General features: G+C 35.0%; 1 protein-coding gene across 4 annotated transcripts; it reads left to right on the top strand.

Annotated features, from left to right (window-relative positions):
- Positions 1 to 1,389: 1,389 nt before the first annotated feature.
- On the top strand, positions 1,390 to 25,865 carry LOC124632352 (phospholipase D2). 4 transcript variants are annotated; one of them, XM_047167153.1, is made up of 21 exons: positions 1,390 to 1,542; positions 5,544 to 5,753; positions 8,598 to 8,754; positions 10,727 to 10,993; positions 11,856 to 11,976; positions 12,731 to 12,882; positions 13,304 to 13,435; positions 14,538 to 14,686; positions 15,105 to 15,340; positions 16,201 to 16,305; positions 17,002 to 17,141; positions 17,918 to 18,082; positions 18,418 to 18,974; positions 19,751 to 19,883; positions 20,409 to 20,517; positions 20,871 to 21,041; positions 21,456 to 21,622; positions 22,081 to 22,321; positions 22,721 to 22,936; positions 23,252 to 25,557; positions 25,660 to 25,865. In XM_047167153.1, the coding sequence occupies exons 2-20, from the start codon at positions 5,576 to 5,578 to the stop codon at positions 23,477 to 23,479; spliced, it is 3,624 nt and encodes a 1,207-aa protein (XP_047023109.1). In that variant the 5' UTR covers positions 1,390 to 1,542; positions 5,544 to 5,575; the 3' UTR covers positions 23,480 to 25,557; positions 25,660 to 25,865. The 4 variants fall into 4 exon arrangements, with proteins under 4 accessions (XP_047023109.1, XP_047023108.1, XP_047023110.1 ...); XM_047167152.1 differs by lacking the exon at positions 1,390 to 1,542 and adding an exon at positions 1,590 to 1,909; XM_047167154.1 differs by lacking the exon at positions 1,390 to 1,542 and adding an exon at positions 1,591 to 2,209.
- Positions 25,866 to 27,171: the final 1,306 nt, after the last annotated feature.

Below are 27,171 nucleotides of genomic sequence, written 5' to 3' on the forward strand. Positions count from 1 at the left end.
TATGGTTAAAACTGTTATTGCGATCATATTGCGATGCAATTTCTATTCGATTTTGACATAATTAACTTAGGAGAATCGGGCCCCTGATGAACGGTTCAATCAAGACCAAGCTTGGTTTTCAATTATTCATCCATGGGTTGGTGGTATCAATCAAGACCAAGCTTGGTTTTCATTTATTCATCCATGGGTTGGTGGTAGTTTAGATAATGAGTATGAAGTACCTAATACATTGTACATAAACCAATATCAATCCCCTTTCTTTACAACCAAGTTAAGCTTTTTTGCGGCGTTCATCATCATCATAATTTTATGAGTATTTAACCACTACGCCACCACGACGACGACCTTATTAGTCATTAATAAATGAACCCCAACAACTTATAAAAGAGTTGTAGGAGTTACTTGAAACCGAATTGTATCATCAAATATATCGGACAAAAAGAAGAATTAATATAAGGTCAACTATTAATGCACTTAATTAACCCAAAATACTAAACCTGAACTTATTTGAAAGGAAAAGAAAAAGTTTCAAAATGCCTCTCACTAAATCAAATTACTAAACTTACACTGTTTGTATATTTCAAGTGTCATAGATATAGGCCATTTTAATCCAATATTCCGTTAAAATAATGAAATTGTATCGAAAGTGACTCACACTGTAAAAGATTAGCTAACACTAATTTGTCGGAGGGAGTATTGCTCATTGGTTTGCGAAAGGCATTACCAAAGTAGAGGACTGATCATTCGTAGGTAAATAAAGAAAATATGAACATTATGGATTTAATTTTTATGCTTTGTTTATCTATAAAGAGTTTCCAATTTTAAAAAACATACTTTTAAAAAAAATATTTTTTTTTTTATTAAAGTTAAAGAACGAATCCCGCTCATTCCAAGTCAAATCACAAATTAAATTTCTGAACGTTTCTAGACTGTCAATGCCAAACAAACGTCAATAACACGCTGGTTATTCCGGATGACGTCAAAAGTTCAGTGATTCTGAGGTCACAAACAGTTTGTTTGTTTAGTAAACAATTATTTATTTATTTTGAGTTAGTCACACATATGGTTCCATAAGAAAACACGTTAAATAATAGTTAAACTATCAAGCAATAACGAAGTCCTCAGTAATAGGGCAATGTATTTTGCTTTTGAGATGGCCTCAAAGAAATTGGGAATTTAAAAGATAGATATTATTCCCCATTTTTAGGTATGCAAATATTGCAAAATAATCCCATAAAACAAAATTAAAACTTATGTTATTAAATAAGTGAATACACCGTACGTTTGAACTTAAAGTAATAAAAACCAATGAACCTTAGTTAATTTCTATAAAATGTTTACGACCACTAAACTACTCCACGATAACCATTAGTGGATTAGTTCATTACGTCACTTTTCCAAGATTTTTTAGGGAGCCTTGAACCAGTAATTTGCCCGAATGAGTCGTGCGTTAGTTCATCCGGGCTTCATACGCCTTTGTTTCATTCATTGTCGCTCCATCATGTTTAACCCGAACATCATTTCCTAAACGAAACAAAATTAGTAAGTAAAGATTTCACTTATCCCGAAGCAAAAACTTCTAAAGGCCTTGCTCACTCAGCCGTGAACGACGATTCACTGTCGTCGACACAACTTTTGCCATGAAAACAGTGGATTTTTGTAATGCAACCTGTTTTCGCAAGCGTCAAAACAGTACTATTATAAGCGTGATATTTTATTATCTTATCGGCGTAGATTATGTACACAAGTGTTGGTTTTGTACCGTGTAATGGACAACACATTAGTTACCAGCACTCAAATGGGTTTCGTGTGATTACTACTGAATACAACGAAAATAATATAACCAACAAACGTATGGAACGTGAACGTAAGGAGTTGACATTGAGTTTCCATAACTTAATCAAACGAGGTACAGTGTTCTATGTTTGAATTTGTTTTTCTTTTTCTTGTTATGAGTGGCCAGTGTCATTACAAAGTGAGTGATAAAAAGGTTTTAATGGTGAATTTAACAGTGCGTTATTTTGTGCTTTATTGTTTCTTCAATTGTTTTCTTAGCGGGTGTGATTTTCAAGAATGGTTAATTCCAGTGTTGTTTTAATCTTTTAACGTTTTGTCTTTAATGTAAAAAGAAATATCAGTAAGTAAAACTATAGCAGGAAGTTATTCCTATAGAACGAAAATCTTTAAATATTCTTCTGAATTTTGGAACGTGAGTATAAACTCTCGCTAAGCATTGTGTGGTAAATTGATTAACAATTTTATATCACTACATACTCATACAATAAAGAGAATTCTCTATGTGATTATTGGATAAAGTTTTCCTGTTTTCATAAAATAAAATTAGCTTGGTTTGTTGTTTTAAAGTTTATATGACAATGGTTTTAAATATTTCATCATTATAGGTACTAACACAGGTACTAACTACAAATAACTCATTAAGTAATTACATATTCATAAATTCCTTTAATAAAGTACACAAGACATGACTTAAATGGGGGTTTTTAAGATACGATATTGACAGTACTTTATAATTTCTCAATTCTTTTTCAAATCATACATCTGCCTTACTTAGTTTACATTAGAAATACTTAAAGTACATGCACAATCTTCTTATTCATTTTCAACAATTGTTTTTATGACAGAGAATGTTAACCTTTGAATTCTATATTTATAATTTTATCTACCAATTCTTCGCTAGTAATATTTATAAGGATAGATACTAACAACATTTTGGACTAGATAAGTAAAATATTTTGGTGGTGTTATCATTTTCATTATGTGTTTCTGAAAACTGCATTCTTATCTGTCAAGTAAGCTAAGTGCAGATTATATATTAGGTACTGTAAGGCTGTAATCCCTGTAGATTATAAAACTTCTAGTAACATGTTATGTACTACCTCATCACTGATACAAGATGACAGGAACAAGTCTTGTTACAACAAGCAGAGATAATTTCAATTTCCTCATGTCTTCTAAACTTCAACAAACCTTGCAGAATGGCAATTATTTTAACAAATAATAGAATTTCTTTATCTACTCACTAGTAGTCATAAGAGAAAGATATTCTATTCATTGTTTAAAAACTTCTCTGCTCTGAGATCCGTTCTACCCAAAGTCCACCTTTGGGCCTAACGGGTAGAAGCCTTTTTTTTAACGACATCAAAAATCATCAAATGACCCCTCCCGCTGTGGGTTAGCAGCGGTGAGGGAGTGTCGACTCTTACTGACTAAAAACCGTCGTGTTCCGTCTTAGGCCTCTTATGTACTAGTGCCACGGTATCTCGTTCGAACAATCCCGCTGCCCACGGGTACAAGCCTATGTCTTGGCTCATGCTAAATACTTTCACCCATTATACATGATCTAGTTTGAGATAGAACAGATAACTCTGTGTTTAGTCTTAGCACTTGTTTATGTTAAATATGCGGATGAGTGTTCCGTATAGCAAATGAAAAATAGTTATGATGAAATAATTTACTTTTCTACAGTCTGAGGATTAGTTTGATTCACTGCTATTTAATAATGCATTAGATTGTTATTTAGATCAAAGGACCATGAGTCAAATTGGGCTCATTGTCCAACAGAGTTATAGCATATGCCGTTGTGAAGGTTTTTGTTTGTACTAAAATTGTTACTATGGGCACTACCTTCAATTCCATGGCAAAAAAAAGATATACACCTAAATAGGTTTACATATTACGTAGGTAGGTATACATTCTGGTTAACAGAAACGAAATGGGTCGAGATGCCATCGCTCAGTATTACTGCTCGTGTCTAACAGGTAGACGCTCAGTAGGAAGTTGTGCTCATATCATTTCAATAATATGGTATCTAGGGTTAGGCAGGCACTCACAATTTAATCCACCGGCAGGATACTTAGACGACATTATTATTGATATTGATTGATATGTTAACAAAAATAATTTTAACTGTTAGCAGCTGTTTTATTTTTTATGTATACATTAAACCTGGAATTAAAACTAGTTAAAGGTGTTCAATAACAAAACCTACACTGCCATAACAGCACTACTTTTTGCAGAATATTAGTTTATTTATGGTCGGAGAAAAATATTTATAGCAAAATAACCCCATGGATTCTTCGCAAAAATGAGTTTAAATCTTTATATTTAGTGCTTTACAAGTATATTCAAAGTGGTCTCATCTCTGTTGGTGGGTGAGCCCAGGCTTCATACATTTTTGCCCATGGTCCTTTATTATTTTGCTTAATATCTATTCACCAAACATTTAGGTACCGCCAAATAAAAATTATCAAAAACAAAAGCATTCTATTTCATTTTTTAAATATTGAAAACATACTACATCATACACACATATGCATATGTAATACCATATCAGAAAATAAACTAGGTACCATATATCGGGTTTGTCGTTCACAATCACATTAAATTCTATCGCATATACTTTATGATATTCTATGGCGAATTGTAAAAAAAATAACCTAATCCATTCAGTGGTTTAGCCACAGGAGTCATTTTTCGTTTTTATAATTTACAACATCATGTGTAAAGCAGAGATAAAGTTAGGAGTATCGAATGTTTTGATCAGTTGACAGCTGTCAGTTTTCAAGGGAGAATTACAGTTGTTTGTAATGACTGACTTTTATATGGTGTTCTAATTTTCGCACATTTTTATTCTATTTACTTTGTTTGAAAAATTCATTTTTTTTATTTTTACGTATTTTTCTTTTATCTTTGTGTTAATCAACATATATTAACCAGTATATGAACGCATTTCATTTAATGTGATTATGAACGACACACCCGATATATGACATCCAGCATTGTATGTGACTAAGTATGTAAACTTATACATGGTGAATCTTAAGTGCTTCATCCTGTCTTACAATGATGTAATTCTTGAGACTCTTGTTACATCTAAGTGCATAGAATACATTCCATACTACCGTATTCTAATGGAGTTTCCTCTGACTCAAACATTTTAATCAAGTATTCATAAAAACTAAACTGGCATTGTTATGCTGTCGATACTAACAATATGTTATTGATGATATGAGTTAACAAGGTTTAACAAGGACGTGTGTTGGAACTTCTTGGTGTTTTTGTGTAAATATAAGTGTGTTTTTGGAGACCTTTTTTGGGGCTATTGGGTGCAGCTTCCGGAAAACATTTCGACAATATTCTACTTGAAAAGCCTATGAGGATTAGTGGCTGGTCTGCTTACAACCTACTAATTAGGGCTTTGTGAGAACTTCTTGGAGGTGTTCTAAAGAACTTTAATTAGTTTAAAGCTTATTGAAATACTCTATTTATTTTTGAAGGATGGGAGATCCTTCTTTCTCCCAAAAAATCGAGTTTCATGAGTCAAATTTTTGAGTGAATATATATTTGATAAATATTTTTTTATAAAATCGGCGAAAGTATTATATAAATAATGTAATTATTAGCCAACAAACAATCTTGCCATCTTGCAAGAACATGAACTTAAACGTGATTTATCCCTTCCTGCTGGTTTTAAAACCTTTTTTTTCCAAACTAACTAATACCTAATGTCTATCTCCCAACAGATGAGCAACTCTACGGTTACACAAACTACGGGATGGACACCCCTACCCCAGCGGCGTCCGGTTCGGGCGACTGTCTACAAGGATTCTTTCCTACCATGGACTCCCTAAGTCCGGGCCTGGATTCCGACTTCGATGAGAGCTTGGCCGTACCTGAGTCGTTGTCGGTCATCGACGCTGATAAAGTCGATAATAAGGAGGGGAACTCTAGTGGTATGTTTGTTTTGATTTTCTATTTTGTATTATTGGTAGACAATAAGGACTTATAGCAATTTCTTCTTCAACCTACTAATATACCAAAAAACTGGCTAGGTACCTTGTAATGTAACCCTGTTACAAATGGTTTATATTACAATGTTAATGATATTTTTTAATACTTATTATCTGCCTTGTATCTCTTACATTAGAGTACCATTAGGTACAAAGCAAAACAATAAAATATTATGATAATGTGCAAGCGTAATCACTTATCAGTTTTGAATGAAACAATTTGAGTGCATGAAAAATATTTAGATTATTCTGAAGATCTTTCTTACAATCTCTGCTGTCATTCCTATCTGTCACTGATGTAAAAAAAAGGCCTTATGCAACATATCTTAAAAATAAGGGCCAAATCAAAATGCATTTATTCAAAAAAGGCTGAAAAACAGCAGTTTTCGATGAACAAATAATATAAGACAGTTCCCAAAAACCTTTTAGCACTTCCTGTGTTTTTGTTGGAAAGAAGCAGTGGTGCAACAAAGTCCCAAACAAACAATGTAACATCTGCATTTTGTATACCTGTGTTGATTGAACAAGCATTGCCAAAACTTTCATTAGGAAAGTATAAGTAGCAAAATTCACCTTCTGCAAGTCAGTTGTTTAAGAAATCTACGGAATTTTATCTTCAATATCTTTTAGATTAAGCAACGTGATAAAGTTTTTTCTGGAAACAATCAGAAAGTAGTAGATTTATCACTTTTATATCTGTATTGAACCCAGATTACAAACTCAAGAGCTTAAAATTAGAATCTACCAAACAAATTGTTTTCACATTTATCACTTTTGTAATAATATGCTTTTTTCCTTCACAAATAAGCATCGCATCGCACTTAAAAATTCCTAATACAAAGTGCATATGATATGGCCACCCAATAAATTCTGTTATCTTATAATCATGGCCAGTACTGATTCATACATATAATGAAAAAATGTGAAGATAATATGCTATTAGTCACTAGCATTTATTTTGATACTAGCTTCCACTTGCGGTTTCACCCGCGAGAAACTACCACAGTACCTACTTACATATTGCTTATGGATAAAAAGTAGCCTATTTTCATGTTATTCTGATACATAAGCTGCCAAGTTTCATCATAATTATTTTCGCGGGAGAGTGCAACAAACACAGATACTCAATGTAGGTTTTACACCTATTATTAGTACAACTTTTAAATAAATAAATAAATAATGTCGGGACACCTTTTCACACACGGTCGGTTAGCCCCATGGTAAGTTATTAATTAACTTGTGTTATGGGTGCTAACACAACTGATAAACTACATATAGCTACATATATACATATTTATAAATACATATTGTAACACCCAGACCACGGCCAACAAGCATGCTCATCACACAAATGTCGACCGAACCGAGAATCGAACCCGGGACCTCAGGTTCGGCAGTCCGGCATGGTGGCCATTGCGCCATCGAGGTCGTCGAATTCAAAATTAACTGCAGTCCGTCTGGGTATTTCCCGTTTGAAATTTAGACCGGTTTCCAGTCTGACCAATTGTGACTGAATTTGTATTTAGCTATTGTAACTTTCCTCGGACCAGATCACCAGACTCTATGATAACTAGCAAACAAATATTATACAGCTGAAGAGTTAGTTTGAATGCGTTAATCTCAAGGATCACCTTGCCGATTTGAAAAATTCAATAAACACAAAAGTGTGCCCAGTTCCGAATAACTTTTGGTTATCAATCACTATGCAAATGATAAAGCCGGGTGAATCAAGATAATATATATCGATTGCACTTTCATCAAAATTAAAATCGAATATTTTTTTTATTTTTTTTCCTATCAATGGAAACTTTATTGTTTTATTACAATGATCGCAAAAAGGTTTTGATCCCAGAATTCTGAACTATGTACCTATATTGTTAGCATAAATACCTAAATATATTTGCGCTTTCGACGTTCTGTTGAAAATAACGCGATTAGAATACCGAGGTACTCCGTACCTATCTCTTAAAATAAAACCTCCAAAACTGTGGTTAAAAAGCCGTATCAACGATCCGCTTATCTTTTAATTGATGTGTCCTATATTTAGATATAAGCGTCCACTTTGTTCGGCACCAAAATATGCCTATACGTACACAGACCTACTTTGTACCTACCAATTTTAATCTTCGCTTACTTTAGCGATCCGATTCTGTTGATCTTTGTATTTCGGGAATGTATTGTAATATTAGATGACCCGTCCTCTTGTGGATGCACCTTGGAGTATCAAACAGTTGCTGACTGACTAAAACCCACCATGTTCTTTCTTAAGCCCTTTGTGAACAAAGCTTCGGTTCTATACGTAGTTGATCTTGGAAATCATTATTTTAGATTAACATTCTTTTGGATTAAACATCAAACGACGGTTGACAAAACTTCGTAAGACCTCGACACGATTGATATCGAAATGTTCCTTAATTAATTAGGTTGCGTGCCAATTATAAACAAAGTTATCAAGGCGGAAGTTAGGCACATTCTCGTTATAGGTACTGGATAAGGACGCCGTCCTTGATATCGGTATTCGTAATTTTATGTAGGTACGTTATTTTTCCCAAGGGCACTACTTCCCGGGTTTTATAAAATGTAGCCATGAATCCATAATCGATAAATGAGCTATCTAAAACTATTTTTTTTTTATCGAACCAGTACGTACTCGTTCCTGAGACTAGTGCATTTAACCAAACAAACCAGTATTATCAATCAATGGATCAACCTACAACTTTTTACTATTAATTAAGATTGGTTTTAAGGTAAATAATAGTCTAATAGATGATAATCTTTTAATTTCAGCACCAAGTCAAACAACAGTGCCATTCAAAGCGGTCCATTATCCGCCAGTGAAATTTAGTTCGGTGCACAGGAAAGTATTCATTCCGGGAGTGGAAATAAAGGTCAGATTCATAGAGAACGAACGGAGCGTGACAACACATTTGCTGAATCCTAATCTGTAAGTATAAAATGTATCATATAAAAACTACTCGTTTTCCCGCGTCCCGAGGAAACTACTGACGGTACAGGCTAAAATGTAACTTATGTTACGCGGGAAAGATTGCTGAATTTGTAGTAGTATATTGTCAAGAGAGTAAAGTGAAATAGACTAAATTAAGAGGCTAACCGATCTTTGATAACAGGCGTTATTTTGACGTTAGAAAGAAATAATGAGATAGGTATGTATTGTTATTGAATCAAATGAATTTACAATTTTTTGTAATGAGCTATTTGTTTTTTAATTCATCTGATTATTGCAATCCTCTTGCGCAAGTAAACTGAAGTATACAATTGAATTATAATCTCGTGACTAACAAAGTTAAACAATAAGTCAATTAAAAATCCTTTTGATAAGGTTATCAGTTACTATCAGACAAAACGTTAGTCACGTTTCATGATCTTCATTTATTACTTGTAGTACATGAACACAGGTTTCAGTACTTTATTTTTATACGTTTTCATGATAAAAATGCGGAAAACTTCACGATTACCTTGCTTTGTTAGTGTAGATAGACAAAGGCAGTTTAGGAAAATCTTTTAATGCACAGTATAAACAGCTTAACATTTTAGCGTGTAACTGAGTAAACAGATGTCTGACTTACAACATTTATGGTATGAGTAACTTTTCATCTTAGTATCTTAATAGATATGTTATGAAACGCTTAAAAAACAATCTTGTGATCCAAACGCCGGGTTAATTGATATTTCCCCATACTTATAAGAAGTTAGAAGCAAACCAGCTGGGGATAAAACAAATTGCATAAAATTGTATCCAATATCATTTTAATACTGAATTATCTCTCAACGGAAATCGTAATACACATAAATATAAATATTCCGACTAGTTATATGGCAACCACATAAAAGCATACACGAGGACTAACAGAACAATTGTTACATAGTTTTATGGTACTATTGAACTTATCTAGCGGCTAATAAACCTAACATTGATACACACATATCTAATATATGTAGTTGTAACTATAATTACCTACTACGTACATTATATTATCTGATGTTATCATCCGTGAATCATCCTTCTAATTGATAGTACATACTCGAACAATGTGTATGCGGCAAAGACAATTATCTTCAATCAAATAGAGTGAACTAGTGCAATATTATCATAGAGTTGCTAATACGCTAACAGCTTAAGATTTCTTTAAATATTATCCTCAGATAAATGGCCATTTTTATTTATTGCCAGCTCTATATGGTGTCTAATATATCTTAAGCTGATTATCTATAGATTATATAGTTGTATGGCGTCACGGTTTATTGTTTACTAGCTTTCACTCGCGGTTTCACCCGCCTCCCGTAGTCGGATGGTGACAAAAATCCTTAAACCTTCTCCCGGGTCTAAGTTACCTCCCCTCTAATTTTCAGCCAAATCGATCAAGCCGTTTTCATGGTATATCGTGACAACGGAAAGCGGGTTTCATTTTTATATATATAGATAAAGGATTATTGGCCAAATATATGATATAGTGTCGTGATAAAATAATTTTAAACACTATTTTCCTCTTTTGTCAGATAATATTAACTGTCATAAAACAGCCTAGTAGGTACAATATTAATCTGAATACCTCACGGCACATATTATTGTTTGTATTTTTCCTTAATCATAATATTAATTAATTATAGCAGAATCAGGTAAAATAATCTTATCGAAACCGTGCCAGCATACCAACATCAGCCTATTTATAAATTGGTACATTATTTTTATACATACATGACCTACTTAACGCATCTTACTTCTGTTCTCTTCTGACCAGTCTTTTAATAAAAACAACTAGGCACATACTTTCTAGATATTATAGCAATTAATCTGCAAAAATGTCTTATTAAGCGACCAATCAACATACAAACTCCAATTTTTATTTCTTTGTCGTGACCTATCTCCAAAATTGAAATACAAAATTTAATTCCAGATACACAATTTACCTGCAACATGGCGAATTCAACTGGACGATCAAGAAGCGTTACAAACACATATTATACCTTCATCAACAGCTCACCTTATACCGTGCGTCACTCGATATTCCCTTCCCCACAAAAACGCATAAAACTAGGAGAGCTAGCTTTAAGAATACTGTGGATACTGAAGAGAAAGCTGAAAGAGTGGCGTTGCAAGCAGTGCCGAGGAGTAATTCTAAGAGGGCGTTGAGGCCTAGGAAGAGAAAAGGTGCTTTGCCTAGGTAAATATGACTAAATATATATGCTTCCGCCCGCGACTTCGCCCGCGTGATGTGTCGATAAAAAGTATCATATGTTCATTCTAGTGCCACCAAGAATATGTTTACAAAGTTTCACCGATCATCTTGATCGGTTTAGTAGTTTCTCAACCATCATTAGCCTGTCAAATGCGAATTAACTTTTATTTAATAGCCTTCCTACATACATTAGAATATTTGGCAACTCTATAGGAGTTTGTTAGCAACTCTAGACCATGTTTGTTTTTTTTTTTTTTGTTTAAACTGTTTACTTAAAGCAAAAAGTACCTACACAAAACTGTGACTTTGAATGATGATGAAAAGTAAATAACATCACATCATCATCATTAATTTAAGAGCCCAGCTCTTGTCGGTGCAGCTCCTTCCATTTACACCTATCTAGCGCCAACTCCTGAACTTCCTTATACGTCACGACCTTCACCTTTTCTTTAATTTGCTTGATGTAGCTATATCTTGGACGACCCCTTCCTCTCTTTCCTTCGACCTTCCAAATTCCTTCTTTCCTTTCGAAATTTCATAAGGACATACATCTGGAGCATTGCGTTATACGGTTGTGAAACTTGGACGCTAACTAAGCAGGATATTAGCAGACTGGAGGCTTTTGAGATGTGGTGCTGGAGGAGGATGGAGAGAATTAGCTGGACGGAAAGAGTTACTAACGAGGAAGTACTAAACAGAGTAGGAACTAAGAGGCAACTATTGCAAAATATAGAGAATAGGAGAGGAAGAATGATAGGACACCTTATACGTCACGACGATTTTATAACATCACATAGGTGTGATAAAAACCTCTCTTCTAAAAGGTCTTAAAATTTTGCATTTTCAGGTTCCCCAAAAAGCCCGAAGTAATGGTGACATACGAAGGCATCCAGCTAAGAATGAAGCAGCTAGAAGAATACCTATATAACCTTCTCAACATCTCAATATACAGGAACCACCACGAAACGGTGAGTTTACTACAAAGGCTGTAATATTCACCTTCACACTTGAATAAGTAACGAAGAACAAAACAGCTTTAGGAAAATCAACCTTATAGTCACATTTATAAGGTTGAATGTTGAGTGGTGTGTTCCCAGTGCTTTGTGCTGTTTTTAGTAATAACTCATCATGACCTTTAATAAGTTTTTTGATGTAATTGTGAATAGGCTTGTCTTTGTTAACGGAAGTACTCTATTTTGGTTAGAGTAACTGTTTGGGATTTAAAGGTTATAAATGCGGTTTAAGATTACGTGTTTTTTTGTATGTTTGGTGTTTTTCTAACCATTGTTTAAGTGTGGGTGAATACTTAGTTAACAGGCATTGAAAGTATAAGTTAACTAAGTATACAGGCAATGCTTCTTTATCCTCTGAAAAATGGCACACAAAACATTTTTTCTTACTTCAGCATTTTATCAATGCTGATTTAAAAAGATAAAGAAAGAAGCACGCGACACAACCTTGCAGGCACGTGCATTAGGCCTGAAAACTACCAACCATCATTGTTTTTTGCTTAAATTGTACTTAATTGTAATTCTTACGTTAGATCGAACGATTGTCGTTAGATTGTGATACTTTCTTTATTTATTACTTATGGTCTTATAGTTTTATGTTGTATATATATTTATTATTAAGATAAGATATTGTAAAAAGTTATTTGTCTTATGGTCTAATTTAAACATTAAAATTTATTTTTAATCTCTCATGGTAATAATTTCTTTCCAGGTAGAATTCCTAGAAGTATCGAACCTATCGTTTATATCTGAACTCGGCAGTAAGGGCAAGGAAGGCATGATCATGAAACGCACCGGCTCCACGCAGCCCGGACAGGCGGGATGCAACTGCTTCGGCCTGCTCGGCAATATGGTTTGTGTGAGGTTAGATTAATGTAGATATTTGTTGATTTAGTAGGTATTTTCCTAGATTTTACTTTAGTATGCTAGTATATTGTATCTCCTTGATTTTTCGCCATCCAGCGAAAAAGTCTCCTCTTTGCTTTTGATGAAGGCCGTCTAGGACCTTAATTTTATACTTCAAAGCGTAGCCCTAATTACACATTTTTATTTACTATTTATAATTACACCTATCACAATAGATAAAACAGTCTTTCCAAGTTGTATGGTAAAAGAGAGAAGTATTTGCTCCATGTCAAACACTGATCAACTGCATCTCAAAGTGTAGTTGGGAAAATTCTAGACAAATGATGATGACAGTAGATAAAAATGCTCCACAAATGTGGGAAACTTATTAGCATAATCTCCCAGTTTCTATAAACTACATGATTTCGTTTCGTTTTAGATGTAATTACTTCTGCACGGGTTTAGTATGTGCGAAGTGGCAAGAGCGATGGTTCTTCGTGAAGGATACTTTCTTCGGCTACGTGAGACCGAGGGATGGGGTCGTCAAAGCTATCATGTTGTTTGATCAAGGGTAAGTTGTACCCTATTAAACGACCTTTGTATGCAGGTAAAGTGGAAATGGGCTATGTGTATTGTCATGCGTAATGTGGGTCCTATGTGGAATGTGTTTGAGTTATATAAAGTATCAATTAAGATGTGTTAAAAAGATGAAAACTGCAATCTTGAATTTATGACAGTTTTGAGTAACTGAGATTTTTATAGTTTTGAGAAAATGTTTTAAAACGTAAATTAGCTTGGTAAAATGTACCAAAATTAATTCCTTATTTTTCGTTCCACGCAGCCCAAACAGTAAGATTTGTAAGTATTTAGATTTACGTGAATTGTGCTAAAATTGTAATAACAGTGTCGAGGTGTTCTGCAGAAATCAACCTAAGTTATAGTTTTTTTGCCGTAAGAAGAGTTCCTTGACAGTTCTTGTTTGACAAATGTAGTGATGTGACCTAACGAAATTTAATCGATATTCATACTCATTTGACAATTCATTATATATATTATTATTATTCAAATTATTATCATTTGAAGTCATTTTACAATTCATAAATTTAATGTAAAATGAAGTGACAGGGAACTCTTCTTATGGCAAAAAAACTATAAATGTTAATAAGATCCATTTAGCATCACCTAACGTAAATGTGAATTGAAACGATTCACATTTACGAAGATAACTTTTCAAAGCCTTTTTATATAAAACCAGCATCACAATAATAGAAGTTCACAATTTAATAACAATCATTACTTATATTTTAACCACTGCCCTAGTTTTAGTGGTACGCATGGCGCTCAGTTCATAATTTAGCGATGAATAACCAGCAATCATTTTTTATTTTAAATAAATAAAATATTGTGACGTGCGACAAAGAAAAATAATAACACCCGTGATTTAAAAGATATCTGATGCCTGGGGATAAAAAATGTTTAAAAAATGGGGCCTGTAGGTACACCTGTATACACTTACGTTACAAATCTGGATACAACCGGAAATTTATTCCAAATCAATGCTATATGTATCGAACCTCAGAATCACACGACACAACCTTGCAGGCACGTCAAATGCATGAACATCTCAAAACTACCATCTTATTTTAAGTTCTGTAATTTTTTTTACTCTCAAGGTTTGAAGTATCAAGCGGCATGTACTCGACGGGCTTGAACCATGGTCTGCAAATCCTGAACCAAAGCCGGCAGATGGTGATCAAATGTTGGACCAAACGCAAGAGTAAGGAGTGGATGCAGTATCTTAAAGCTGTTGCTAATCAGACTGGTAAGTTTTATTAGATTACTTGTTTTGGATTTGTATTTAGAGGAATATTTCAGTTGAATAAACTTGACGGGACATCAACTATTATTTTAAGGCATTCAAGCGCGTTATACGTCTAACTTCAACAAATTATCAAAAAAAATACAGGATGGACATATTTGGATGTAAATTTTGAACCATGATGTGAAAAAATACTCTTTGTCTGCTTTGAGTGTGCAGATTTAAATAAAATTTTGTGAGGAGACAGACCTGACCTTTGAGGAAGAGTATAACATACTTTTCATCTGTAGATACATCATGCAGATCTTTCAAGAAACTATTATAGCAACATGTAGCTACCGTTATTACCATCTTATCCATCAGAAGTATAAGGAGGCTGGTAAAAACTGCCGCCTTTTCTAACTCATCTCTTATTTCTCAGCTCGAGACTTCACATTCCCCAATCTCCACCACTCGTTCGCCCCGCCTCGCGCGGCCACCCCGGTGGGCACCCTGGTGGACGGCTCGGCGTACCTGTCAGCTGTCGCCGACGCCATGGAGCTGGCCAGGGAGGAGATCTTCATAGCTGACTGGTGGTTAAGCCCTGAGATATATCTGAAAAGACCCGCTTTGAACGGCAGTTATTGGAGACTTGATACGCTTTTGAAGAGGAAAGCTGTGAGTATTTTGTTAATAAGAGTGAATATGATCTTATAAAATTTTAGACTCTTGTAATAGTTATTTGTTATACAAGAGTGCAAAGTTGCTTTTTAACCGCGGGCTCAATTTTGATGACCGAGCAAGCGAAGGATTCTAAAATTGAAACACGAGCGTAGCGAGTGTTTCAATAATTAGAATCCTGAGCGATAGCGAGGGAATCAAAAGAGCACAAGGTGAAAAATCTTTGCACTCGAGTGCAACACGTAACTTTTCATCCCACCTCATCGAGGAAATTACTAAATGCAAAAAAACAAAATGGCGCGCACATATGAGTATCAAATTAAAAAGAAGCACCTATTAAAGTTCATTTATTTGAAAACTCAGTTTAAAAATGAAACGAGTTCAAAAATCAATGTAAAAACAATAATAAAAAATAGTTAATTAATTGAATAACTATTTTAAGCAGTATTTTATTTGTTTAATATGCATTTGTTTGAAAAGTCTTATCAAGATTGTCACAAATGGAGTATTGCACACGATGTTCTAAATTCAAATCACTTTGCCGCTCTAGAGGATAAAAACGGCTTTTGCGCTCAGATATCAAAGGGTAAAACTACTCTTTTCGAGATGGTGGGATGAAAAAAAATGTATCAACATACTAAGGGAGCGTCCTACGTGAGCGAATCAACGCGAATGCTAATGCAAAACTATCCGAAGCGAATTCAAGGATGTACACTGCGCCCCGCCGCTTTCGCATCCAAATCCGTAAATATCCAGCTTTTTGGATTTTTGGAAGAGCCTTTTTGGATATAATACATGTATGAAATGCCTCTGATTTTTATGTTTCGTTTTGTAACAGTTTTTAATGTATGTTTCAGGCGCAAGGTGTAAAAATATTTATAATGCTGTACAAAGAAGTGGAGATGGCGCTCGGTATCAACAGTTTCTACAGCAAAAGTAGATTAGCTAGCGAATATATTAAGGTATAAAAATAATTATTATAACATTTACCAAAGCATTCTCATATAACGTTGACAGATTTTGAGTCTAAATATTTCATAACACATAAAATACCTAATATAATAGATTTCATGAAACTTGGTTTATTTCTTCCATCCTCCGAGCCTTTTCCCAATCATGTTGGGGTCGGCTTCCAGTCTAACCGGATTCAGCTGAGTACCAGTGCTTTACAAGAAGCGACTGCCTATCTGACCTCCTCAACTCAGTTGCCCGGACAACCCGATACCCCTTGGTTAGACTGGTGTCAGACTTACTGGCTTCTGACTACCCGTAACGACTGCCAAGGATGTTCAATGACAGCCGGGACCTACAGTTTAACGTGCCATCCGAAACACAGTCATTGGTGTCTAAGATATACTTAGAAAGTACATACAAACTTAGAAAAGTTGCATTGGTACTTGCCTGACCTGGGATCGAACCCTCGCCCTCATACTCGAGAGGTTGGTCCTTTACCCAGTAGGCCACCACGACTTTTTTTATTAAACTTGATTTATTTCTTACGCCAACTTATTCAAAAAGCAATGTTTAAAAGGTGATATACAAATTAGTAATAATTCCCGTTTTGCCTTTATAGCTTTTGACATTCTACACTGCTAATATAAAAAATCTAAATAAAAACAATTACTTTTCCATCAAACAAATACTTGTATTTTTCCCAGGTATTCCGTCACCCGGACCACGCGAAAGCCGGCGTCCTGTTCTGGGCGCATCACGAGAAGATAGTCTGTGTCGACCAGACCGTCGCCTTTGTGGGCGGCATCGACCTGTGCTATGGACGCTGGGATGATTATAAACATAGGTAAGGTTTATATAATTAATGCTACATTTGACTGCATATGAGCATTTTTCCAATTAAGATTGATTCGGCTATTTAACCGACTTCCTAAAAATAATGAGGATTATTTTATTCGAACTCGTATCATTTTTTTTTACAATAATAATACCATACTTGCGTGGTTTATAATCACGCATTGACATTTATCATTTTAGGTAGGCTGTAGGTAGGCTGTAGGTCCCGGCTGTCATTGAACATCCTTGGCAGTCGTTACGGGTAGTCAGAAGCCAGTTAGTCTGACACCAGTCTAACCAAGGGGTATCGGGTTGCCCGGGTAACTGGGTTGAGGAGGTCAGATAGGCAGTCGCTTCTTGTAAAGCACTGGTACTCAGCTGAATCCGGTTAGACTGTAAGCCGACCCCAACATGATTGGGAAAAAGGCTCGGAGGATGTGATTGACATTTATCATTTTCTCATATTTAATGCAATATAAGAATTGGTATATGGATGGTATAAAGATATTGAATTGTATACCATACAAATTACATTAATAAGTAAATTGTAATAGACAGCTATGTTGTTGGGAGTTTGTTCTTCACCGCTTCTTCCTTCCAGCCATAACACTAGTAAATGGTGAAAGGTTTTGAAGGTGCTGTCATTTTTGTAATGAACCTACTTTAATAAACGATTTCACTTTGATTATCTATGTGGCAAAACTATTTTATTTTTTAAATGGTTTAATATCATCAAATATTTTTAAAACATTTTGTATATCTGACAAACCGTCTATTCTTCCACAGACTAACAGACCTCGGAGACGAGGTACAACCCAAAAGTCTAATACGAACGAAGAAGAAGACGTCCAGCTCTCCCGGCGGAGGCCTGTACCTCCCGCACAGCAACGGACTCGAAGCTGCCATGGAACTCGCCAAGAGTTCCAAGGATCTAGTCATCAGTTTAAACGAGTGAGTTTTCATAAATAAGAATTTGAATATTTATATGACGACCCAAAAGTAAATATGAAAAGGCTAGGCAAATAATTCTTCTAAGGAATCATTTTTCAATGGAAACATATTTTATACCCGATGATAAAGAATGCTTATCCAAACGTTCTATTTTATTGTGTAATATAATACTTTGCATCATTCATAAGTAGTTTTCAACTTCATATTATTTTTCTATTGGTATAACTTGGGCGACTTATATAACAAGTGCAATAATATGCCTTATTATTCTTAATTCAGGAATTTGATAAAAAAATGGAAACATTAACATTATCTTTTACATTTTCAAATTCCAGCGCAACATTAAAAGACGACACACAAGAAGAAAAAAAAGAAGGCGAACAAGAAGTACCTGAAACAAGCGAAACAGAAAGCATTCCAAAGAACCTTCCAGTCTTAGAACCAGGAGACCAGCTCCTCATCACATCCGCCACACAACAGCCACAGCCACAAGACATCAACAGACTCGAATCACCCGAAATACAAAAACGGAACGTTCTAGATAAAATTACTGACAGAGGAAAAAACATCATCAGCATACTTTATCCCCCTTACGAAGAAGAAAGAAATGAACAGAAATTCGATGATTCGGAAAGAAAGAAAGCTGAGAAATATGCTCTTTCTACTGATCAAATATTGTTAACTGATGCTTTGGGAATAAAACCTGTGGAAGTTTCAACGAGGCATGTGAGTCAACCGACCCCGTTAGCTCAAGTTGTTGAAGGAAGAGTCATAACTGAGAAAACTAAGGAAGCGTTAGAGGATATAGAAGGGAACTCGAAACTGTGGATAGGGAAAGATTACACCAATTTTATCGTTAAGGACTTTAATAATTTAGATCTGCCTTTTGTAGGTGAGTTGGGAATATCATTATTTTTTGAGTAGATTATAGGTTTAAGAGACAATAAAATTGTTAAGCAAAAGTTGAGCGTATAGTTACGCTGACAGCATTTTCAGTATGGTTGATTATTATATTATTATATAGCTTTCTGAACTTAGTTCACAAATCGAGGGAGCAAATTAAGTCGAGGGAACTATGTGGATGTTACTTAGCTACGAGCTCCTTTTCTCGCTTATTACCTAATTACGCCAAACGGCGATCTATGACATACATAAGTCGTGGTGGCCTAGTGGGCAAAGAACCAACCTCTCGAGTATGAGGGCGCGGGTTCGATTCCAGGTCAGGCAAGTACCAATGCAACTTTTCTAAGTTTGTATGTACTTTCTAAGTATATCTTAGACACCAATGACTGTGTTTCGGGTGGCACGTTAAACTGTAGGTCCCGGCTGTCATTGAACATCCTTGGCAGTCGTTACGGGTAGTCAGAAGCCAGTAAGTCTGACACCAGTCTAACCAAGGGGTATCGGGTTGCCCGGGTAACTGGGTTGAGGAGGTCAGATAGGCAGTCGCTTCTTGTAAAGCACTGGTACTCAGCTGAATCTGGTTAGACTGGAAGCCGACCCCAACATAGTTTGGGAAAAGGCTCGGAGGGGGCGATCTATGACATACAATTATTATTTTTTTCTAATGTTTGTTGAATTGAGTGTCGCAGTGGGATTCCATTATCTGCCATATTTCATTATGGCTAGTCGTTATTATTTACTAATTAAAATCCACGTATATTGCAGACTTAGTGGACAGGAAGTCAACCCCCCGCATGCCGTGGCACGACGTTGGCGTCGTTGTGCACGGCGCCGCCGCGCGGGATGTGGCGCGGCACTTCATACAACGGTGGAACGCTATCAAGCTGGAGAAGGCCAGGTATTGCAACTTCAATAACGGTTGATACCAATATTTTATCTGTTGTTTTGTATACTAGAGATAGAATTTTTAAATAAAGGAAGTACATAAAGGAGTTCATAATGGTAGTACCTACATAAGGGAGACCATAAGGGTGTATATAGGGGCAGTACTTAAGGGAGTACATACTAGTAGTAGTATATAAGTCATAGAGGAACTTATATACTACCTCTATCTATGACTAACGTAAGGATACGTAAATAATCTTTTAACGTAGGGTTAGTGATATGATGATGAGTACATAATGAATTATATAAAGGACTACAGGAAGAATATGAATAAAAGAAGATATAAGTGGAGTTCATAAAGGGGAGCCCTAAAAAGAAAAAGTATTACGTCACAAATACATTAGAGGTGTGTGATTCACCACTAACAGTGCCATTTAAATGTCATTGAGACTGAAGAATATTCGATCATCTTCTGTTATAGCTCTTACAAGTACAAAATGTTGAAGTCTGAAATTATACTTATTGTGTTATGTTTCAGACAAAACCCAAACTACCCTTACTTGCTGCCGAAAGCGTACATCGACATCAAACCTCTTCACGATCTGGACAAAGTGCTCGAATGTGACATCAATAACGTGTCTTGTCAGGTAAATACAACTTTTGTATATATTTTGGAAATGCAAGCTATTTCGGATATGTGTCCAAAGTATACCTAGTTAAAAAAAAGGCATATAGGTATACATGTTCCAACTTTACTCCAGTTATAAAAATACCTCATATTATTAAATTTGCCTTCCGTCCGGGCACTAGGCAAATTGCCATTAACTCTGCCTCGCCTAATCATTAAACCTTGGACTTTATCCATAACACTCACACTTGAAACTATCACTTCTCAAAGCTATTTCAGAAATCCCAAAAAATATTCCAAAACAAACTTTTCCCTTTATCAAAATCATCAATTTAAAAATCTATAAATAAAAACCAACATTCCCATCCGTAGGTACTCCGCAGCCTATCGAGTTGGTCGGGAGGCTTCCTGGACCCCGACACGGTGGAGCAGAGCATACATGAAGCGTACGCCGACACTATAACAAGGGCACAACATTACGTTTATATTGAGAATCAGTTCTTCATTACTTTGTCGAGGTCCAGTCTTACTGTGCGGAATCAGGTGAGCATAGCTTGCGTTTAAATTAATGTCTCATATATCTCACATGTATTTTAGTACAGCTACAAATTATTTACTCTAAAAAAAGTCACTTATCTACCAAGATAAATATTAGACCTAACTATTATTAGGTTAAGCTGCGGCTTAAATGTCTTTGTTATTTTTTATCAAGCCACCTACAAGCGATGGCTTGTTTGATCGCTGGCCATTTCTCCTTGACCAGCTCTCCCCGATCTTCAGTGTATTGAACGCAGAAAACTAAATGCTTGCATTCTTGTTTTTTTGTTGTTTATAACAAAAGATTTTTATAAGAAATCTTCCTCGTATTTTAAGACCCCACAAAACCGTCTACAAGACAGCTTCGTTTCTGCTTGATTGTACTGTAAGTTTTCACCATAAAATATGTATTTTCTATAGATAGGCGAAGCGCTATACAACCGTATAATGCGAGCGTTTCGCTCGGGCTCGACGTTCCGCGTGTTCGTGGTAATGCCGCTCTTACCCGGCTTTGAAGGTGAAGTGGGGGCCCCGTCCGGGACGTCGCTACATGCTGTCACGCATTGGAACTATCAGAGCATTTGCCGGTAATTATAACTTCTTTACTAATGTTTATTATTAAAAGATTCGGTGTTTTCTTCTCAAGGTAGTTATATAGTATAGGAAGCTCCGACTTCAAAGAAAGACGTGTACAAATGTTCTCAAACTATTTGCAAAAAATATAATATATTGCTTTATCGTGATTGAGCGTGTCACTAATAAGGTCAAAACCCACTGAACAAAAAATGTTGGGGTTGGCTTCCAGGCTAACTAGATACAGTTGAGTACCAGAGTTTTACAAGGAGCGACTGCCTATCTGACCTTCTCAAGACATTTACCTGATCCACCCGATACCCCTAATAAAAGTGGTTGTCAGACTTTTTAGCTTCTCTATAACCACTGCCAAATATGTTCGACACCAATAAAACGTGCCTTCCGAAACACAAAGTCACTTGTCACCTTCCCCTATCGATGCAAACATTAACCAAATCAACTTTGTCCACAGGAGTCGCGAAGCCATAATAACCCGTCTCTACGAATCCGGAGTACCTGACCCCTTCGAGTACATAACCTTCCACGGTCTACGAACGCACTCAGTGCTGGGCGACGAACCAGTGACGGAACTCGTATACGTACACTCCAAGTTATTGATAGCTGATGATAAGACGATAATATGTGGCAGTGCTAATATTAATGATAGGTCCATGATTGGGAAGAGGGATTCGGAGATTGCTGTGCTTTTGCAGGTGAGTTACTTTTACCCGAATGCCAAAAAAGGTTATGTATTTTTATGTTAGTAATGTTAAGTGTGTTGTAATAACACTCATAACTGAGTAAAGGTGATTGAAAACATCTTGAAGTAACCCAGACTTCGAAGTCTGAAACTGTCAATTTGTATTGAAAGATCTTGGTGATTAACTCTCATTCCTTCTCTGTGTGTGAAAAGGCCTGTGTGCTGCAGTGCAACTTTAAAAAAGGATTACAATATCTATCACATATGCGAAGTAAATCTCAACTTGTGTCCGTTGATCTTATGAAATAGTACAGTTAATTAAAATCTAGATGCTGGAAAAGAATATCATCACAATTATGAGTAAAATGTAAACGACCAAATCAGCCCTTCAAACAATTATTTTATTGCACAGGACGAGCAATTCGTGGACGGCACAATGAACGGGGAAGCATTTCCGTGCGGCCGCGTCGCCGGGGCGCTGCGCAAGCGACTCTTCCGCGAACACCTCGGCCTCATGGGGCAGGACCTGGACAGGGCAGGGATATCACTCGACGACCCCTGCTGTAAGGAGTTCTATAGAAACGTGTGGAAAGCCACGTCGAAAAGGAACACTGATTTGTATGAAGATGTAAGTAACTTTAACCAGGCTTGATTTTTGAGGCTAGCATTTTGGTAATAAATAGCCGATTCTTAACTGTTGGGGAAAAAGAAATTATCTGAACTACCTACATACTGGAAACATATATTATAGTAATTTTATACCTATTTCTTATCTGGTGACTTTTAAGCTTACATTTTGGAAGCAAGGCAGAGGAATCTGATGACAATTACATACAAAATCTTGGAAAAATCGATACTTTACAAAACAAAACAAAACTTAATTAGTAAACAAAATATATTGGAATTTAAGTGAACTCACTTGACTACACTTCTTAATTTCCAGGTGTTCCACACAATACCAACAGACGCAGTACACTCTTTCGCCGAACTAAAGAAATATCAAGAAGAGAACCAGAACCTTTGGAACACAGACCCAGCCCTCGCCAACAGAAAGATAGACTTAATCCAAGGATACCTAGTAGATATGCCTCTAGAATTCCTCTGCAACGAAACCCTGACTCCAAGAAACACGTCTATGGAAGGCATGATGCCAACCTCACTTTGGACCTAGTAGCTTTACAATGAAGTCTATATTACATTGCCATAAGTTGAGACTTAAATTGCCTTGTCATAAATTATTACATAATTCTTATGAAATATTTAGGCCTTTTATCGACAACATAAACGTCTGCTTTTTAAACAAATTATTTTTCGATTGAAAAAATAATGGGTGTATATATGTATGTTGTCATTTAAAATGGGCCTTATACTTTGTTAGTTTACCTACCTCTGGATAACGTAAAAAGTTAAGTAATTACTAGAATTATTTGAAGTGGGGTAATCATAAAGCTACTTTATTTTAAGTTATTTCCATTTTATTTTATTCTAAGAAGCATTCATTCCGATTTATAATCTTATTCTGTCCAATTATTATATAATGTTTTATTGATGTCTCGTTTTCCTTCTTTTTTTTCTGTCTTTTGTTCTTTTTTTAAAAATAGAAATGGTATAATTATATGTTAAATGTTCGGTTAGTTAGGTAATTGAATATGGCCATTTTGTGTCGATGCTAGGATAAATATGATTCAAGTTACAATGTTCACCTTTGGATTATGATTATACATACATAGATTAAAATAATTAAAATATTTGGGTGTGACGTATGTATCTTTAATTATTTGGTGACTATCTACATTTAGTTCCTGAAACAAAGTATTCACTTATTTTTGTAAGTGTGACAATTCATTGAGTAAAAAATTAAGAGGCGAGTACTAAAACCTCTTTCTTATCAATAGCAATAAAACTAAGATTTTTTTATAGTTACCTACCTAGTGCCTACACAAGTGATTTCATTTTAAAATGGCGCAAATTGATGGGAATTCTATATTTATTTCGATTATTCGTATATGTGCTTGCGTTTTTTGATGTTGCCTTTAACTGTAGATTATAAGAATAAACGTAATCATTGATGTGTGCATAATAAGTGGAATTAGTGACGTACCTCAAATTATCGATAGGGTAAAAGGGAATGTGTGTGCAATTTTATTTATTAACTTATCGATATTGTTTTTAAGAATTTAACTGTTGTTTCTGAAAGTGAGTTTTAGATGATCTGAAGTAGTTTTCTACAGAGATTCCATATTTTTTTAGTTGTTTTTAATATTAATTCTGTCCATAGTTTTAATAACTTAACAAGTCTTTTTTGTATTTTATTGATTGACTTATTGCAACAATAATACTTTTCCTTGTTTTATATACTCTTATGATTGTAATTAATATTTATATAATTTATTGTATTAATTTGTCTACAAACGCATTATAAACTATACAATGCGGTCTACAAAAGCATTTATCTTTCCTATCAGCCTATGAGAGTCTATATTGATGTCAGAATTAAAAGGAAACTTATGTAGATTCTTTCGGTTTCTTATGAATATTACTTATGGAAAATTCCTTTCCTTATGTCAACTATGGTTAAAATTAATCTTACAGCTTATATGTGTTTTACTAAATCAATGATTTTTCTATGTGTTCAGATTTTAATAGACTTGTACAGTATTATTATATTCCTGTTACTATAATACACCTTCTGCCTGAAATATTACTAATTTCTTTGTTGAAATATTTATCTATAATCTTTCCAATCATTCCTTCGCAATAGACTTATCATTCCAATTGAAACCACCGCTTCTCTTATTTATGTTTTTTTTACTCAATTTACGATTTACAAAAAACTGTGTTTAACTACTATTTTTTTTTTTAATATATTACCTCCCCACTCAGAGACATTTAATGATTACTTAAGTCACTCCTTAGTGACGGAATGTCATACAAATCCTTCACTAAGGAATGGCTTCAGTAACCATTAAATGACTGAGTGGGGAGGTAGTTAAAAACAAATAATATTGAACAATTTGTGACTCAAATGACGAGTCTTCACCTATGACCATATAAAATAGCTGTTGTATTCCGAAGCGCAAATATACGCGAGATACAATTGATTTTCTATTGTTTTATAATTAGCGACTTACAAGCAGTGCTTTTAAACTATCTGGTGCCTATAAAAAGATTGAAAAGTGAGCAACCACAAAGCAAGTCGAGAACTCTACTTAGCTTAAGTATTGTTTTAACTTATAATAATTATTATAGGTACAGTAGACTGCACATCAGTGGTAACTGTCATGCACCTTAACTCAACAGCAATAAGTACGATTTTCCTATAAAACTGTTACCACTGACCTGAAGTTGACTGTACCTAAATAATTTTTAAATAATTATTTTGAGATTGTTCATAAATCCTGCTGTGGTGCAAATACTATTTATTTCAATTTTGGATTTTAACAGAGATTTATAATAATTTAATGTTTTTAATAATTATGATGGTAAGTGTATGTTAATGTTTGAAAAGAATCTGTGAAATGTGTGTTGTCTGGTATTAAAAAATATTTGTCTATGAATTGTTGTTTTTTTTTCTGAGAATACCAATTTTTGACCTATAAAAGAAGTGTAAAATATAATTTAAATAACTTCATATCCATCTTCTAGATAACCTGTTAGCCATGAACAAATAAATAGCATCTTACATTGTGGAGTACCCATTAATTATGGTTTCAATAGAAAAAAAAAGAAAATTTAGCGCCCAACGAAACACAACTTTGTTCATACTTCCATCTATTGTCACAGATAAAAAATACGGAATAAAAAAAGGCGAGGTTGAAAGTCAATCATGATTCATCTATGGTTGCTGGTCGCTTACACACTTGTGTCACTGGTATGACGCTAGATGGCATGGCAGCATAGGTATGTACGCGCCATAGGTATGATGAAATAAATAGTTGAAAGCAACAGGTGTTTGGAAGGCACGAACTTCACCATAATCTATAATATAGATTCTATCATTAGGTTACATGTGAGTCATAATAGGCAATAGGTACCTAGGCCTATAGGTAGGTACTTAGATATCATTTGTAATTTACTTGCACCTGTATTTGGATGTAGGTAGGTACACTACACTTATGACGGTCGTAATAATAATTTTATAAGTTATCTAACGACCTAAAGGAGAAATAAAATGCATTCCTAGTAGTAGGTAGGTACATAATGACGCAACTGTGGCCTATGAATAGACTAATAGGTACTGCGTAAGGCGAGCAGTTCCTACCTATCTACATTATTTTTTTTGTTTTGACATAGGGAAATTCCTCATGGGCTTCCCTCCACTTGGGGTACAGTCTACTTACTGTACGGTATAGTACCGTACAGTAAGTACCTAGGGTTTACCAACCTCATCCCATCCCGTTTATCCCTTTCCTGCAACAAACGGTAGGTAAACTGCCTACCCAAAGTTCGCGCTCAAAACATTCTTTACAACCCTTACAATAAATGTTACCCTTAAGAAAAAAATATGACATTGAAAAAAAAACCTCAGATCAAAGAAATAGAAAAAAAAACATTACCTTTTTTAGGCCTAATGCACCTACTTTATTCAAAACACTAAACACCTACCTTCATATTAACCTGTCCTATGGTGGGGCCTGGAAGCCGACCCCACCGTAGTATTGGGAAAAGGCTCTGAATGGCTCTGAAAAGGCTATGATGATATTAACCTCTTAAAAAAATAATAAAACTATGATTAGATATCAGAGACTGTAAAGTGAAAATAATGAAAAGCATTGCCCTTTTCATGTGTTCAATACAACGACTAATTACGAATAGGTACCAACCTACTTCGATACGGGACCCTCGATAACTACCTATTATAAA

Source organism: Helicoverpa zea, chromosome 8 (genome assembly GCF_022581195.2).
Source record: "Helicoverpa zea isolate HzStark_Cry1AcR chromosome 8, ilHelZeax1.1, whole genome shotgun sequence".
In the NCBI taxonomy this organism is placed as follows: Eukaryota; Metazoa; Arthropoda; class Insecta; order Lepidoptera; family Noctuidae; genus Helicoverpa; species Helicoverpa zea.

Coding starts and splice junctions, on each gene's coding strand:
- LOC124632352 (XM_047167152.1), top strand. CDS start 1,738: ATGTACACAAGTGTTGGTTTTGTACCGTGTAATGGACAACACATTAGT. Junction 13,436..14,537: donor ATCATGTTGTTTGATCAAGG/GTAAGTTGTACC, acceptor TTTACTCTCAAG/GTTTGAAGTATCAAGCGGCA. Junction 22,937..23,251: donor ACACTGATTTGTATGAAGAT/GTAAGTAACTTT, acceptor CTTAATTTCCAG/GTGTTCCACACAATACCAAC.